At 32.4% G+C, this 17,940-nt stretch overlaps 1 protein-coding gene across 1 annotated transcript; it reads left to right on the top strand.

Moving 5' to 3' along the window:
* The first annotated feature begins 3,574 nt into the window (after positions 1–3,574).
* On the top strand, positions 3,575–17,360 carry LOC134247247 (H(+)/Cl(-) exchange transporter 3-like). Its single transcript, XM_062729614.1, has 20 exons — positions 3,575–3,698; positions 4,674–4,865; positions 5,396–5,577; positions 5,769–5,930; positions 6,030–6,236; positions 6,547–6,627; positions 6,831–7,013; positions 8,055–8,144; positions 8,291–8,346; positions 9,949–10,017; positions 10,297–10,459; positions 10,669–10,754; positions 10,884–11,008; positions 11,173–11,287; positions 13,535–13,630; positions 14,628–14,686; positions 14,947–15,054; positions 16,133–16,275; positions 16,775–16,869; positions 17,141–17,360. Exons 1-20 carry the CDS (start codon positions 3,692–3,694, stop codon positions 17,229–17,231), a joined length of 2,310 nt encoding a protein of 769 aa, XP_062585598.1. The 5' UTR covers positions 3,575–3,691; the 3' UTR covers positions 17,232–17,360.
* Positions 17,361–17,940: the final 580 nt, after the last annotated feature.

Genomic DNA, 17,940 nt, shown 5'->3' with positions numbered 1-17,940 from the left:
ACAGGGTTTTAAACAGGAATGTCCCAGACAGTGTTAATCACCCCCTCCCCAAAAAGAAATGGAAGGATATATTGATACAAAAATAAATTCGTGCTTCATCCTTTTTAAGAATCAAGTTATATGATAGGAAATTTTAATTTCTGCAACGTGAATAACCATTTTGGATGTCGGAGAAGACATATAAAAAAATTATAACGGAGAGGCGAAAATAAAAAATTAAAGGCAACAACGCTTTTTATACTTTTGAATTATGTGCTCATAGATAAAGGAAAATGATAGAAACGTTTCTTATCTAGAGGGAAATAAAGTAAATCGTAATACTAAAAAAATACAAGTTAATACGTTTCCTAAAAAAATACAAGTTTAATTGTAATACGATCACTTTCATTATAAAAATGAAAAAAAGTTATTTTAAAGAAATCTTCAATTAAAATTAATATTTTTGTGGTTTTCGGCAGAACCTATAATATTATTGATTAAATACATGTACATATAAATTGTAGATAGTATAATACTCATGGATAGTATGGGAAGATGTAGAAGCATATACTTGATACCCTTTTGTAAGATTAACAGAACTTTTAAAAATGTTTTAAGTATCTCCGACTGGACAGTAAAGTGCAAATGACGCGTCATACTTGTAATAGCGAGGTATCGTGGTCCTGCGATCGTTTATCCCTCAGTGTGGACCCACACGACTAGTTCTGATGTCGTCCACTGACCAGCAGCAGAAAATTAAGACTGACCTGTCCAGCTTGTCACGGTTTGCTAATGTTCTCAGTAATGTCTTTAATTCTGTAGCTGAACACAAATCAGATTTGCTTGATGAGACATCCAGCATCAGTATTGACAAAATTGCTGGTAAGTATAACTTTCATGTGGGAACATTTTTTTTTTTTTTAAATAAACTCAATATTTGCTTTCGAAATAAAGACCGTTTGAAATATATCTAAGAAAGTTTTACTCGGCTTTAGAAAAAAAAAACATCTAAATTTTCAACAATTTTGCACCAAAACATTTTACATGTATGAGAATTCAACAGAACTTTTTCTCAATATATTTTGAATTTTTTATTATCTTTATGTGCCACAGTTAAAAATGTCATTGATTTCATATCTTTTGAAGACTGTCTTCAAAAAAAGAAATAAATTGTTGAGTTTATTATTATACGTATTTTCCATTCTTGCGATGCGATATACAGTGTATCCTGGTGAGCTTGAGATAAAAGAAACCACAGAGTCTGACACATCTGTTCCATATTTGGATATTTTACTTAAAAAAGACGTTAATGGTAATCAAACAACAAAGCTCTATGATAAACGTGATGATTTTAACTTTTCTATCGTCAACTTCCCTTGCTTGTGCAGAGAATACAATTATCATTGAGTCAAATGCTGACTGACGTTTTTCATAATTGTTAGCCCATTATTTATACACTAAATTGATGACGGATTTCCCGTTACTTCTCGATTATGACAAGGAGCACAAGGTGGGTGTGACCGGTCTGCAGGGGATGCTCACTCCTCCATGGCACCTGATCCCACTCTGATGTTCTGGGGGTCCGTGTTTGCACTGCTTCTATTTTGAATTGTTTTAAGGACTTTTGATCTTGAATACTGTACGTTTCTCCATATGTTTCATCGTATTTGTATCACTGATTTGATATATGCAGATAGCGAACACTATAATCAAGCTCATTAGTCTACTAAATAAACAGACAGACTATGAGCAGAGCAAAAATGGGCTTCTAAAACATCAAAGTTGGATCGGGTGCCATATAGGAAAGTAAGCATCCATGTAGAGCAGTCACACCCGCCATGTTCCCCTGTCATGGTCTGGTAATGGTAACAAAGTAGTATGAAAATAGTGACCTAACAAATTGCACGAAAAATACATATGCACTCAACAGTCGACTTAAAGATGGATTGTATTTCTCAACGAAATTGTCTTACGTATATTATATAACCATAGACTCTGCATGTTGATTTTTAATGAGACTGCTTATATTTGTGGAACACCAACTTATGTGTCAAAGTTGTTTCAATGTAGAACATTGTCAGTCATTCTAATCAAGTGGAGACATAAAACTCCATATAAAGAAGATAATGGTATATATATTGCTACGAAGAAAGTTTACGATAGAAAAGTTGTTCAAAGTCACAATGTTTATCATAAAATTTAATTGCTAATTTATCATCAAGGTCTTTCTCCAGTAAATACCCAAATAAGACACGGGTGTGTCAGCATCTGTCTAAATTTCAAGTTCAATGGGATAAATGTAATTTATTAGCAATGAAAATGTACATTATTAATTGGTAAATCGTTATATCTAATGTTTGAATGTCGAACTTAAGACTTTTTTTTATATAGATTTTTTTTGAATAGATTGTACAATTTTATTTTCTTAGATCAGGGCAGTTACTACCAGAGTACAGATGAAGAAGGAAAATATAGTGAGAAAGTTTTAGTATAAAAATTTAAAGATGATAGGTGGTTATAATAAGAAAATAGAATTATCTATTCAAATAAATTCTTACATTTTTAAAGAGGATCAACTAGTCTTTTACAAAGGCCATAATACCTCAAGCAAATTAACATGAATATAAAGTGCAAGGCTGCAAGCACACGTACTTGAAGTATTTATTTTATTTATATTAATCCCAGATTAAGTGAAAACGAAGGATAAATGGTATTGGGATAACATATTATTTTGTTTTTATAAAGCTTCAGAGATCAAACTATTTTTTGAATATTTATTCTTTCTTCCACCAGTTGTGAATATCTATCAATGAAACAGAACAACCTTTAAGCACCACTTACAGCTATAGGAAACCAATAAGATGTTGGTTTTTTTGACAGATATCTTTTTAAGGACAGATGATATAAACACAGTTTTTTCAATGAAATTGAAAATAACAACTTAAATAATGTTGTAATTAGTAATAATGAACAAGTTTCACCGTGTAAATTTATTTTTTCATTCAAAATTTCATTAATATGGGTGTTTGCTGAAAAGTAGACTTTTGAACATTATAAAAGGTTTACAGTTTCTTAACATAATAAGAATTTTAAGACATGAGTTATTTAATTTTTTAGAAATAAGGAGCTATCAAAATACTTTCTGCATTATCCTCAGTAACTGATTTTATTGGTTAAATTATTTACCTACAAGTTGCATCCATCTTTATTGGTGATTTTGTTGGGGTTTTTTCCAGTCAATTTCCACATTTTCTATTTTTTCCTCAAAGGCCTTTAGTTATAAGTGTATGAATCGTACAAATATTGAAAAATGCTGATGACTAATACTAGTAGATGTCATATCTTTAAGGTAAAACATTATGGCTTACATGTACACCAATTCTTCCAAGAGGCATTCAAGACTGAACATTTTTTATGTCTATAATTCACCATGGATTCTTTGTAGTCAAGTTTTATTGCATAATAAGCTAAAATTTTGATTCTTTGGATCATATCTCCTATTTATAATTCAAAAATAGCTATTCTATATTTAACTTATTTGGCAACGTTCTAATAGATATGTTCAAATTTCTATATATATAGTGGTATACATAACCAACAACCAGAGCGGTATTATTCCTGGACAAATTTCTAACCAGCTTACTTTAGTTTCCTGTTGTAAAAATGAAAATGATACAAGGAAATTCTTTTCATAAAATTCTCTGGTTTAAGGATGCAAGGTTTGTATTTCATTTCTCATATAAATTTACTGAGTATGTGTAGATCTGATATGAAATAAGAATATGCATGATTATAAAACGAAGTTCTTTGATCCTTTGTCATTATTAGCATATAAACAGTATATTAACAGTCTCATACATGTATGAAGTAATCATGTCGCAAGGTTTTTTGGTTGATAAAATGACCTTGTTAGCAAATATAACCTATCATAGAGTCAAATACTGATAGGTCTTTTTATGCTTGTTGTTAGTTCATAATTCAATTCATTGAATTATTTACGTTTGTTTTCCGTTTTTCCCAATTATGTCAAGGAACACCAGACAGGGTATTCTCACTCCTCCATGGCACCTGACCCACGTATATGATATTTGGGAGGTCCTTGTTAGCTCTGCTCCTGAATTTTACTGTTGGAATGGACTTCTGAGCCTGAATACTATTCTTTATCTCCATATATTTCATGCATCTATTATAATCGTAAATGTAAAAATATTAAAATAAAGATTTTGTGTAGAGCTATTCAGGAAAGAAATGTGAATTTAATAATATGCTTACTATATGTTATTTTCAAAAAGAAAAGAAGAAACTATTTTGTCTGAATTTTTTTTTTAAGATTTCGATTTTTTGGGATTGTAAGCCAACGTTTGTGTATAGTTAAAACTCTTTTGAGATTTAAATTGTCATGAATATTTCCCATTGTGGATCTTCAAATTTGAAAAAAATACTATACAGACCCTGTCAAAAATCCAAAAACTAGTAATTTAAACGTAAGTTTAATTTTACTTACTGGTATTTTTAGTCTTTAATTTTTCAGATCTACATATATTGAAGTTTTGGATTACTTGTTTATATTGCTTTTGCATTTTTCCTGATTTGATTTTTTTTTGTAACAAGTAAACTTGACTAGGAACTTTCAAGATTGATGACAAAAAGAAGATTATTTGACAATTTATGAATACACAATGTATTGATTTAAGGTTCTTCTAACTTGTCGGATTCACTGGATGATCTGCCCCAAGAAATAGGTGAATATGACGATTTCCACACCATTGATTGGCTGCGGGACATTGCTAGAGATCGCATGCGGCATCGGAACATCATCAAAAAGAAACACGACGGAATCTGGGAAAAGATAAAGAGTGCTCACGATGCCTGGTCAGGCTGGGTCTGTGTTCTCTCGAGTTATATTTTCTGTCTTTTTTGATTGGTTGGCTTAGGCCAGCGAGGTAGGTAGTTTGGAAGTGATATAATACGACAACACTTATGATGATTATAAAATAGTTTAGATTTTTTTCCATTTATTATTTTGTAATAAGGATCATAAAAGAATAGCATATTACCAGTCACGGAGTTATATTGACTGTCTTTTTTGTAATGGTTTCTTTTGATTCCTGTGTATCCTCATAAATGCTTAGTGCCAGCCAGCGAGGTAGGTAGTTTGGAAGTGATATAGTACGACAACACTTATGATAATTATAAAATAGTTTAGATTTATTTCCATTTACTTATTTTGTAATAAGGATCTTTAAAAGAATAGCATATAAGATCTTTACCAGTCACGGAGCACAGTTTTTCCTGTTTCTTCCTGCAAAGTCACTGCTTCAAGTGCAAGGAAGTTTGAATTTAAGAAGATTTCACCCTATGAATTTTTTTTATATCTGTATAAATAAATTCATATAGGGTATTTAAGAAATGAGAGTGAACTGTACATTTAGTTTAATACTTGTAATTTATGCAGGTCTTTGTGCTGGTATTATTGACATCGGTGCCACATGGATGTCAGATCTGAAGGAGGGAATCTGTGTCGAAGCTTTCTGGTTGGACAGAGAGCAGTGCTGCTGGTCCACTAACCAGAGAGGAGCCGGGGATTCCTGTCATCAGGTACTATCACCAGACCACAACCAATAAAAAAATCCATACCAGGCAAACATCTTCTTCCATCTTTGTAAAATTAAAAAAAATCACTCATAATAATTTGTATTCAGCAAAATCATAACTACAATATGAAAATAGCATACGTTACCAAGAAGGAACTCTTATTAATGTTTAACAATTCTCTATTACTTTGTCAGTGGAAGACATGGTTTGAGATCTTTGGAGGTACTGAATCGGGAGCTGGGTCCTATGTCACTACATATGTGTTCTATGTTATTTGGGCCATAATTTTCGGAATTCTAGCTGCCATGTTCGTGAAGGTGTTTGCTCCGTATGCATGTGGATCTGGTATTCCTGAGGTCAGAAATAATTAAAATGTTTAAATAGTGTACACAGTCTCACTCGTTATTTTCATATGATATATGAAGTAAACCTAAATTTCCTCCTTTTATCCTTAGATTAAGACAATATTGAGTGGATTCATCATTCGGAATTACCTCGGGGTGTGGACCCTCCTGACAAAGTCTGTGGGTATGATGTTGGCAGTGTCAGCAGGACTTAGCTTGGGAAAGGAAGGACCATATGTTCATGTAGCTTGCTGTTGTGGAAAATTCTTCTCTTATCTGTTTCCGAAGTATGGTTCTAATGAAGCTAAAAGGAGAGAAGTGAGCTTAAACAAACGAATATCTACTCATTACTTGATATGCGTACTAGTACATTATAATTGTCTTTCAATTCTAGTATTCAAAATGCTAATTTGTTTTCAAATTCAATGTGCAATATACTTATTTGGATGATGAAAGTTTGTATTTAAATTGAATACACATATACAAATACACTGGAAAATTACACCGTCCTCCAGATCATACATGTAGCATTCTGATACATGTAATTATGAATCAAGAAATAACTTGTAAATGTATATCGTCAATTAATTGATAAAGAATATATTTTCATTTTATATATTTTTTTTAGATTTTATCAGCTGCGTCAGCCGCTGGGGTCAGTGTAGCTTTCGGGGCTCCCATAGGAGGAATATTGTTCAGCCTGGAGGAGGTAACTCCAATACCCGCTTACCTCAATTTTTTTTTACATTTTACTGAAAGATATTAAATTTATAATATACTGCTGTTAATCATAACATACCTGTTTATCCTACACCCACAAGCACATAATCAAAAAGAGAAAGAGAAAATGTATGATTAAAAATTCAGTTTTTTTATTTGACTTACTCCATTTGTCCACATGTTTTTACAAAGGTGAGCTACTACTTCCCTCTGAAGACATTGTGGCGGTCTTTCTTCTGCGCTATGGCTGCAGCTTTTGTTCTTAGGTCATTCAATCCCTTTGGGAGTGACAGTCTAGTCATGTTTTATGTGGAGTACAATAACCCATGGTATATGCCAGAGTTGATCCCTTTTATACTCATCGGTGTATTGGGGGTAAGGTTTGAAATTAATACATGTATGATTTTTTTTCTTCCTCACAACTAAAGTATATTAAGTACCTTGAATCTCTATTAAGGTAAGTCACTCCTGAAATTTGTTATATCAAGGATTTTTTGAGAAGTATATTTTGGATAAGTACTCATAAAGTGTAACTCAAAATTGCAAAGAAAATGGGGGGTCAGTGTGCATCCTACTGATCTACGTACATTTAAGTTGACCTTTTTGCACTTAAATTTCATCTCTTTGGTTAATTACTTTAACCCTTATTATATTTGATCAGATGTAAGCATGGCAATAAATATTATCTTATTTTACATAAAATAGTTTGAATAATATTTATCATTAAACAAACCTTGCAAATTAATGCGCGTAAATTATTGTGTGACCTTTTTGCACTAAAAAATAACATATTTGGGGTATTAAAAAACTTAATAGGCAATAAAAATTTTTCTTATATCTAACTTTTTACGACTTAAGTGTTGATCAGTCACAAGTATCGAGTAGTTTAAAATAATGAAAGAAAAAGGTGGGGTCAGTGATGTTAATTTTGAAATATTTGTCAAAATATGTGATTTTCAGGCAAAAAATGGTGTAAATTTGATCTTGACTTCTTTAATATATTTTCATTTTTTGGAAAAGTTTGTTGAGGGAAGGTGTAAAACTTAGTCTAAAAATATAAATGAAGACCTATATTACATATATTTAGCAATATCAAAATGGAAAATATTCTCTGAGCAAAAATATGTGAGGCTAAATTTCCATTACATTACATTTTATAAAAGTGCAGATTTGCAGAATTTTCTGCTAAATATCCTTCCACCAAAAGAAATAGTCCCTCATAAATCTTGCTTCTTTGTAGACTTTTGAGCAGTTTTTTCATTGAATGTAAAAAAAATAACATTGTTGAATTTAAATATGTTATAAAAATTGAATTCTAATAAGTAGTTTTGAAGTAAAAGCTTCTGCGTGAACTTTTCTAAAAAGCTGACGAGTGACTTACCTTAATATTATGGATTTTCTTATTGGATTTTGTAGGGTTTGTACGGAACTTTTTTCATAAAAGCTAATATAGCTTGGTGTAGGTACAGAAAAACTTCAAAATTAGGAAATTATCCAATAGTAGAGGTTAGTACATTTATATGTTCTATATTTAACTTTGTTCCTCTTCCGTATGACAGTACAGGGAAACTTCCAGGAACCAATGATTTACACTTATAGCATCATGTCTGATTCATTGATAATATGTACAGTTTATATGTTTTATTTTATAGATATTTGTTGTCACAATAATAACAGCACTTCTGAGTTATCCTAACCAATACACAAGGTCAGTACGTGTAGGTACGTCAGTACGTGTAGGTACATTGATATTTTTTGAATACCATTATTTTGTCAATGCGAAATAAAGGTAAACCTTCTCTATATTTTTTTACCTCGTTTCAATCCTGTGATTTCTCAAAGCTTTCTTATTTTCTAATTCTTTATAGTTCGATAAACGAGTTTTGACCTTTTTTTCCTCCAAAAATACGGTTTTTATACTCATTTACAATGAAGGATATAGGGATAGCGAACATTATTCAATATCAAAGTCCATAAAACTATAGAAAATAGGAGCAGAGCAAAAAGGGACCTCCAAAATATCAGAGGTGGGATCAGGTGCCATGGAGGAGTAATCATCCCCTCCCGACCAGTCACACCCGCCGTGTGTTCCTTGTCATTATCGGGAAATAACGGAAAAATCCGTCGTTAATTCAGTGTATAAATAATGGACTAACAATAAGTATGGAAAACGTCAGTCTGCATTTGACTTGTTGATAAATTACATTTGCTGACAAGGTTATTGTATCGACCATTGAACTTACGAAATGATGACTTTAAACGAGACTGCTGATGGTCTTGTTTCATCAAATTGTTTTTCAATAATTTACCTTGTTTTAGAAATTGTTCATAGGTAAATCATTCTCTTGCACATCGAATCAACTGAGAGATATAAACTGCGTATGCAGGTGACGAAGGTATATTGCTGCATAAGTAAGGAAAGTTAACTATAGAAAAGTTAAAAGTCATCACATTTATCATAGAGCTTGGTTGTTAGATTACCATTAACGTCTTTTTCAAGTAATATATCCAAGTATGAAACAGATGTGTCAGACTCTGTGGTATCTTTTATCTCAAGTTCACCAGGATGTATCGTATCGACATAGGAATGAAAATCACCATTGTTAATTGACAATACGTCGTCTATGTATCTAAATGTCGAGTTGAAGGCCATAGCAAGTTTTTTCTTCTCTTCACGCACAAGATTTTTTATAAATTCTGCTTCATATGAATATAAAAATAGGTCTGCTAAAAACAGAGCGCAATTGGTACCCATGGGAATTCCAATAGAATATTGGAAGACCTCGTCTCCAAAAACCACATAGTTATTGTCAATCAGAAACTCAAGCATCTTTTTGAAGTCAACTTTGGAGTACTTGTGTGAACAATCAATGTTTTTGAAAAGTCGTAAGTTTTGAAGCTGTTGATTTTGGTAAAATATTGTGATTTCAAATTGTCCAAAAGTTCTTTGGAATTTTTGAGTATACACATCTGATTCACACCACTTCTTGAATATATTGTTGCACAGTACTCTTGAAGTTTTTCCTTCATTACTGTCAATATCTTAGAAGTTTTGAGATTAAAAAAATCATTTTCTTTTCACAAGCTTATCTTTTTGAAAAGATAGATGGGCTTGTTACTTTTTTTATTGGCTCTTTCTTCATATACAAAATTATAAAATAGAAAAGCGTGCAACAAATTCAACTATAGACAATAACATCTATCTACATCTTATAGGACAATGTTTGCTACTTAATGAAAAATTAATTGTTCATTGATAATTTTTTTTTTTTTCATATCATTACTCATGAATTATCTTTCTTATTTTAAGAATGAACACTAGCGAGTTGATCAAAATATTGGTAAAACAATGTGGACCTGAGGACGATACAGATCTCTGGTAGGAGTAACTGAAATTGGAATTGTAGAATTATCCTGTTCTTTAGTTTTGTATAAGGAAAAATGTCTCTGTCAACTCTGTATTTGAAATTAGGTATGAAAAAGATCCACTCGTATGTCTTTCTTTGTGTTTATTTGTATGGATCCATATTCAATCTATTAATGTATTCACTGCACTGCAAAAACGATAATGATAAAGCGCATTTTTGAGTATTCTTAATGTCAGAATTTCGTAATTGTTTTGAAATATGAAAATGTGCCACATGTCTGTTTATTTCAGTGACTACAAGAGAAACTATAGGTCATATATGCTGAACGAGACATCCATCAAAATCTTGACATCCAGTACAGAGATCGGAGATGGTGTACATAAGGCTCTATGGATGCTGGCCCTAGCCCTCATTTTTAAAGGAATTATCACTATATTTACCTTTGGAATAAAGGTAGATATTTAATTTTCTTGACAGAAAATTTATTTTGCATATATGAGATAGTATCAGCATGTAATATATAAGATTCATCATATGTTGTTTTTTTAACCAGAAAAAGTCACTATGACTGTAAATGACTTAACTATATAAGTAATTTTTGATAAATTTAGGATGCTGTATTAGTTCTGCAATAGAAATAAGACATAAACGTATTCATATAGATTCCAGCTGGACTGTTCATTCCTAGTATGGCCGTCGGTGCTATCATGGGCAGAATGGTTGGGATAGGTGTGGAACAAATTGTAGTGTAAGTGATAAGTACCTTATCCAATACTTGCTTTTTCTTATTTTACATTGCTTTCATACGTCTTTTAAACCCATGTCAAGATATCACTTTAGAAATACATGTATGTTAATTCACATCATGTTATTTCAGTGCAAACCATGACAGTCCATTCTTTGAAAATATGTGCCAATCAAAACAGTTTTGTAGAATAAACCCTGGCCTTTATGCCATGGTAGGGGCAGCAGCCGCCTTAGGGGGGGTCACTCGGATGACAGGTAAAATAAAACTTAATGATCGTTATTACCCATTCTATTTATTTATCCTGAATTGTAAGTTTTCAATTCACATTCAAATGATGCTGTATATAATGCACGAAAGTTGCCATGCTGTTTTCGGCGTCTTGCTGCAGAAACTTATAATACTTTTAATGTTTGTTTAGTGTCCCTAGTGGTGATCATGTTTGAGTTGACAGGAGGACTTCAGTATATTGTCCTTCTCATGGTTGCTACCATGACCAGCAAGTGGGTAGGAGATGCTTTCGGAAAGGAAGGAATGTATCCATTGACAAGAAAATTACTTAAACATCCTCATATAGGGTTTATTGTATTTTACTCAAAAGCATGCTATGAGTATGATCTATTTTTAAATTGAGGCAAACTACTCATACGCATGCATATGTTGGTATAAGCATTTGATAAGGTTTTCGTTTTAATAACCTTAGCGAATAGAATCTATCACTGGGTTCCATTTTGCCAGACTTGTTTCAAAACAATTGAAAGACCTTCGTTGTGTACTTAATTTGACTACGGAATGTTTCGTCTACCTGATCTATGCTTAGGGCCTATGACGTGTATGTCCGGTCAACAGAAAATGCTTACCCCTTCTAAGCACCTGATCTCATATCAGGAATTTTCAGGGTTACATGAACATACATTACCTGTACATAGATGTGTTTTGTTTGAAGGTTTTATGAGATTGATCACTGTTTGCTATCTTTACCCTTTTAAGGACGCCTGAGCTAAAATCTGAATTGAGCTCTCTGATCACTTTTTGTCTGTCGTCCGTCTGCCTGTCTGTCCACTGTCCATCCATCTGTAAACCGTTCACATTTTAAAATTTCTTCTCAATAACCACTAAGCCAATTTTAAATAAGTCGGCTAATTTTGTGCTCGGTCCTATGACCTTGTTTGCAAATACAGTCTGGCGTAAGGTCAAATTTCATTGTCACTAATCTGCAAGTTTGTAGAATTTCCTTCCTCTGGCGTTAATGTACGTGTCTTCCTCAATATGTATAGTAAAAATTATTGCAGAGATAAATATTTTATGTATGCATATAAAGATAATGCTTGTATTTATATTTAAGGAAATATAACATTAGTTTTGGACAGCTGTTTGCAAACTAAACACAATATTCTTTTCTCTTTCTTATGATGTATGCGTGTCTTTTCCTGCGAGGAACTTTTGGACAATTTGTAATCACAAGATTTCACCAAAATCAACGGCTTAAAAATTTACAATTTTTCGACTTAATTTGTACACAACCATTCCCTACGATAAATTAAATTCCAGGTTTTTTTATATCATGACAGCTGCATTTTCAATAAAAATGGAACTTGTAAATTTTCTTACCTTGTCATTGGTCATATGCAAAATTATTTTGTAAAAACACATTCTGATTGCACAAACAAGTACTCTGAAGTTGACATCAAAAAAATGCTTTTTCTGATGGACAATATCTATGTGGTTTTTGGAGACCAGGTCTTCCAACAATCTATTGGAATTCCCATGGGTACCACTTGCGCTCAGTTATTAGTTGACCTATTTTTGTATTCATATGAAGCAGAATTTGTGCAAAATCTTATGCTTGAAAAGAAAAAAAACACTTGCGGTGGCTTTTAACTCGACGTTTAGATATATCGACGACGTATTGTCAATTAACAATGGTAATTTCCATTTCCTATATCCTAGTGAGCTTGAGATAAAAGATACCACAGAGTCTGACACATTTGTTTCATATTTGAGAATTTTACTTGAAAAAGACGTTAATCTTATGCTTGAAAAGAAAAAAAAAACACTTGCTGTGGCTTTTAACTCGACGTTTAGATATATCGACGACGTATTGTCAATTAACAATGGTAATTTCCATTTCTTATATCCTAGTGAGCTTGAGATAAAAGATACCACAGAGTCTGACACATTTGTTTCATATTTGAGTATTTTACTTGTAAAAGACGTTATTGGTAATCTAACAACCAAGCTCAATGATAAACGTGATGACTTGAATTTTTCAATCGTCAACTTCTCTTACATATGCAGCAATACCTTTATCACCTGCACACGGAGTTTATATATCTCAGTTGATTCGATACGCAAGAGCATGCTCCACGTATGTACAATTTCTAAATCGAGTTAAATTATTGACAAGTTGATGAGACAAGAATTTCAGCTGTCTCGTTTAAAGTCATCATTTCGTGAGTTTTGTGGTCGATACAATGATCAGCAAATACAATTTATCATTGAGTCAAATGCTGACTGACGTTTTCATACTAATTGTTATTGTTATTCCATTATTTATACACTGAATTGAAGAAGGATTTTCCGTTATCTCCCGATAATGACGAGGAGCACACGACGTATGTGACCGGTCGCCAGGGGATGCTCACTCCTCCATGGCACCTGATCCCACCTCCGATGTTTTGGAGGTCCGTATTTGCTCTGCTCCTATTTTATATTGTTTTATGGATTTTTTTATTTTCAATACTGTTCGTTATCTCCATATGTTTCATTCCTTGACGAATTAGATATGATGCCCACATACAACTCAATGGTTACCCCTTCCTTGACAGCAAAGAGGAGTTCACGCTCACAACACAAGCTTCAGATGTCATGAGACCAAGGTATGATTACAATTTGTATCAGTTACTCTGGCATTTCAAAATTGTATCTGATTTTGTTTGTAATTAATTATTTTATATACGTATCTTGTTGCGAATATTTTCTAGGTGTGCGAGATACGGATCAGTGGTGTAAGTTATATAAATATCTGTTTTTACTAATTAGTGGGCAGTCCAAACAACTCTGTAACCCTCTACAGGAACTTTAAGGGGCACTGGGACTTGAACTTTTTCTTAACAACATTTTTGCATTATTTCTACCTATTCCAGCCGTGATATTGTTTAGCGATCAGAACTACATGTACATATAGTTAGTTCTAAGGTAAAGGATTGTGGTTCGATAAAAAGCAATTTCCAATTCCATGAGGACTAATGTGATTTGCATGCAAATATTATTTAAGTGGCAAAAATGGCCCTTTTTCTTACTTAAAGAAATAGAATATCTAAATGAAGATAGAGACATAATTTTGCTCAAGTAAGGTGTTTACCTCATTGAAAGCCTTAGAAAGGCGCTCACAGGCACTAGCAAACATCAAGGAATACAAAACTAGCTTAAGAAATGTGACAAACCTTCAATCATATGGTAGTCAATGAACTACCTATATGGTTACTCTTAAAATTAACATCGGTGCTCTATTGAAGCTGTAAAAATATACCTGTGGGTCACATGATTAACAAGTTTCTAGACACTTCAGCTCAGCTTATTATTTCATTTTGATGATACCCTTGCTATTTGCCTCTAGCATTCTGGGAAACCTTCACTCATTACAATTTTTTTCGCAAATGATTATGTAAAAATTTTAAAAGTTCTTCTCTGTTTGCTGCCTGGAAGCTCTTATCTGCGATCATAAATCTTTCTCTGTCTCTCTTTCTCTCAACGGTCACTAAAAAGATTGCTATTATGAACAGATATATATAGAAAGAAAAGACATTTAGCTCTTAGGGTATAAAACTTTGTTATTATTTGTTTTTAATACATTGTAAAATAATTGACTTGCAGTGAAAATGACGCCCCTTTAAGCGTAATAACACAAGATTCAATGACTGTGACGGAAGTGGGTAAGTAAATACAGAAATGTGCAGTATGTTTTTTTGCTTTTTATGAAAAGTAAGCGTTAAGTAGATATTGTACATACTTACTTTATGAAAATTAATGTTAGTTTTCGTAGTTGCTCTGAGAACAACATCATAACAAATAATATGTGCATGATAAATAGATGGTTAACCATAACAAACTTAAATGAATTTATTTTTCATGTTTGATTAATTACTATCTACTATTACGTATTTTATACATTAATACAATTGTTTATTAACAGAGCATTTGTTAAGTACCACGTCTCACAATGGGTTCCCGGTGGTTGTATCTCAGGAATCCCAGTATCTCTTGGGCTTTGTTCTGAGACGGGATCTCAGCCTAGCGATATGTAAGTACTTCTCATTCAAATATTTCCCAATTCTAAGGAGGAAATGATTCAAATCGAATGTTAGTTTTGAGTATTTTTTATATTTCCAACAACCATAATGAATTAAAATTACCCTACCTATATTTGTATTCTGAAACTTCATAAAAATCTTAACAAAGAAAGATAAAAAGCGGGTTCCAGTTAATGTTCTATCTATCCTCTTTCTTTACTCCTCACAAAAATATTAATAGCGTTGAAGGATAAATAAACTTCAGGAGTACTGTGCAACAATATATTCAGTTGAATATGTACAATGTATCTTAAAAAGCAACAAGGAACTTTTCGAAAATTTTAAATCACAAAATTTCACCAAAAGTCAACATCAATAAACAGTTACGACTTTTTATATACAACTATTCCCACGATGAATTTAAGTCCTACTTTTTTGACATCAAATTGACAGCTGCTTTTTCAGTAAAAATGGAAATCGTGAATTCACATACCTTGTCATTGGTCATGTGAAAAATTATTTTGTTAACAAAATATTCTGATTGAACACACGAGTATTTTGAAATTGATATTAAAAAGGTGCTTGAGTTTCTGATTGACAATATACCGGTATATATGTTTTTTTTTTGATTGTTTTTATATATATATATATATATATATATATATATATATATATATATATATATATATATATATATATGTGTGTGTGTGTGTGTGTTTTTTTTTTTTGGAGACAAGGTCTTCCATCAATCTATTGGAATTCCCATGGGTACTGATTGCGCCCCGTTATTAGCACATCTTTTTTGTATTTATATCTTTGATATTACCTGTCCATGCCAACAAACTATATATCCAGCTATCATGCGGTTTTCAATCGGTGCTGTTGGCGTCCACAGTTTATACAGACACTTATTACATTGTTAATCATAACAATACATTTGAAACATTTAATAAATAAACCGAAAAGGTAAATGCATGAACTTGATGCAATTCATATGAAAACTGATAATATTAGTAATAATTATCCTTAAATACAAGTATTGCAGCTGACTACATGTATATGTCCAAAGTGATAACGTTTGTATTGCAGCTAATGCTCTGAAGAAGCAAGATGGCGTTATGAGTCATTCAACTGTGTACTTTACAACTCGAGTTCCTGACAATCCTACAGGTCGAGTTCCTGACAATCCTACAAGTCCTACTCCACTGAAACTTAGAAAAATCTTAGATCTGGTAAATAGAAAATACAGTGAATATTTGAGTTTTGTTCATACAAATTCAATTAAATAAATTGAAACAGATTTTTTTTTAATCCACCGTGAGATTTCTTATAAAATTTAATATAAGTTTGTCATACCAACCATTTGCATTATAACGGATTTTAACTATATCAGCTATTGTTCCAGTATAATCAAAGAAATGCGTTAAAATCGAATCGAAAACTGGAGTAACTGAAGATCAGCTTCAGGGTGACAAAACTTAGCTCACTGTTTTAGATTTTTTTTTTCTTTATTAAATATTTATGACAGGTACGTTTTACTCCTCCTAGAAACCTTATCCAGCTCTGATGTTTCCAGAAGTCTGTGTATTTTACTATTCAGGGATCCTATTTTCTTAATGGATTAATAAACTTGATCCTTATCCGTTACCTTTTTCTTACATTTGTGTCTAAGCGCTGTGTCCTAGAGCCAAAATTTAAATAATGAAAAGGTTTTTTTTTTACATTCTTTAGTCCCCAGTGACAATTGCAGACCAAACTCCCATGGAAATAGTTGTAGAAATGTTTAGAAAACTTGGACTCAGACAAACTCTGGTTACACACAAAGGGTAGGTCCATTTCTTTATCTGATAAGGATGCCACTTAAGCTATAATATTTATAGCTGCAAAGAATACTTCAGAAATTATACATCATCATATTTACTAGTGTTAGAATGTTAGGATCACATTTCCACTCGGTTCTACTTTTCGAAAGTGATGTAACCTCTGTACATAATCCCGTGAGTTTATTGTCTCATGCTCTTGAAATATATTTTTTTGTAAACTCTATTTACCTACAGTGTAATGCCAACATTTAATGATTTTTTTCTTCTCTTACAGGAGTTTACTGGGGATAATAACGAAGAAGGATGTCCTCCGCCATGTTGCTTCTTCTGAAAATCAGAATCCAGAGTCAATTCACTTTAATTGATTTCTTGTATTCTTGTACAGGTCATATCATTTTCATTCTAATGACCTGATTTTTTTCATTGTTCAAAGATCTTTATTTTCTTGTTTGTTCATTAAATGGAATAATAAATATTTATATATTACGCCTAAATCCTACGTTAATTGTTTAACAATTTGTCGGAAGGATTTCGGTTATTTCTGAATGAGAAAATAAATGTTCATTTGCTTATTGTAAGGATACAACACGACGATAACAGAAAGATGTGAAGATAACAAACAGTATTCAATATCAAAGCCCATAAAACAATATAAAATAGGAGCAGAGCAAACACGGATCTCCAAAACATCAGAGGTGGGATCAGGTGCCATGGAGGAGTGAGCATTCCCTGCTGACCGGTCAAACCCGCCGTGTGCTCCTTGTCATGATCATGAAATTACGGAAAATTCCGTCGTCAATTCAGTGTATAAATAATGGACTAACAATTAGTATGGAAAACGTCAGTCAGCATTTGACTCGATGATAAATTGTATTTGCTGACAAGGTCTTTGTATCGACCATAAGTAACGAAATGATGACTTTAAACGAGACTGTCGATATTCTATAGGCGGGAATTAAGAGTTAGAGTTCGTAGTTCTTTAATACGTTAATGCAGAATTACTACATTCAACACATTTCTTTTTCTGCTGAGGCACCTTGAAGTTCAGACAGATTTGTGTTAATGTTGTTAGGT

Source organism: Saccostrea cucullata, unplaced genomic scaffold (genome assembly GCF_032062105.1).
Source record: "Saccostrea cucullata isolate Sc308-1 unplaced genomic scaffold, CSIRO_AGI_Scuc_v1 ctg38, whole genome shotgun sequence".
In the NCBI taxonomy this organism is placed as follows: domain Eukaryota; kingdom Metazoa; phylum Mollusca; class Bivalvia; order Ostreida; family Ostreidae; genus Saccostrea; species Saccostrea cuccullata.
This window is presented reverse-complemented; position numbering and strand designations above follow the sequence as displayed.

Excerpts from the sequence above, each read along its gene's own strand:
- LOC134247247 (XM_062729614.1), top strand. Across the intron at positions 10,460-10,668 it reads TATTTACCTTTGGAATAAAG|ATTCCAGCTGGACTGTTCAT; the intron begins GTAGATATTTAA and ends GTATTCATATAG. Across the intron at positions 14,687-14,946 it reads AATGACTGTGACGGAAGTGG|AGCATTTGTTAAGTACCACG; the intron begins GTAAGTAAATAC and ends GTTTATTAACAG.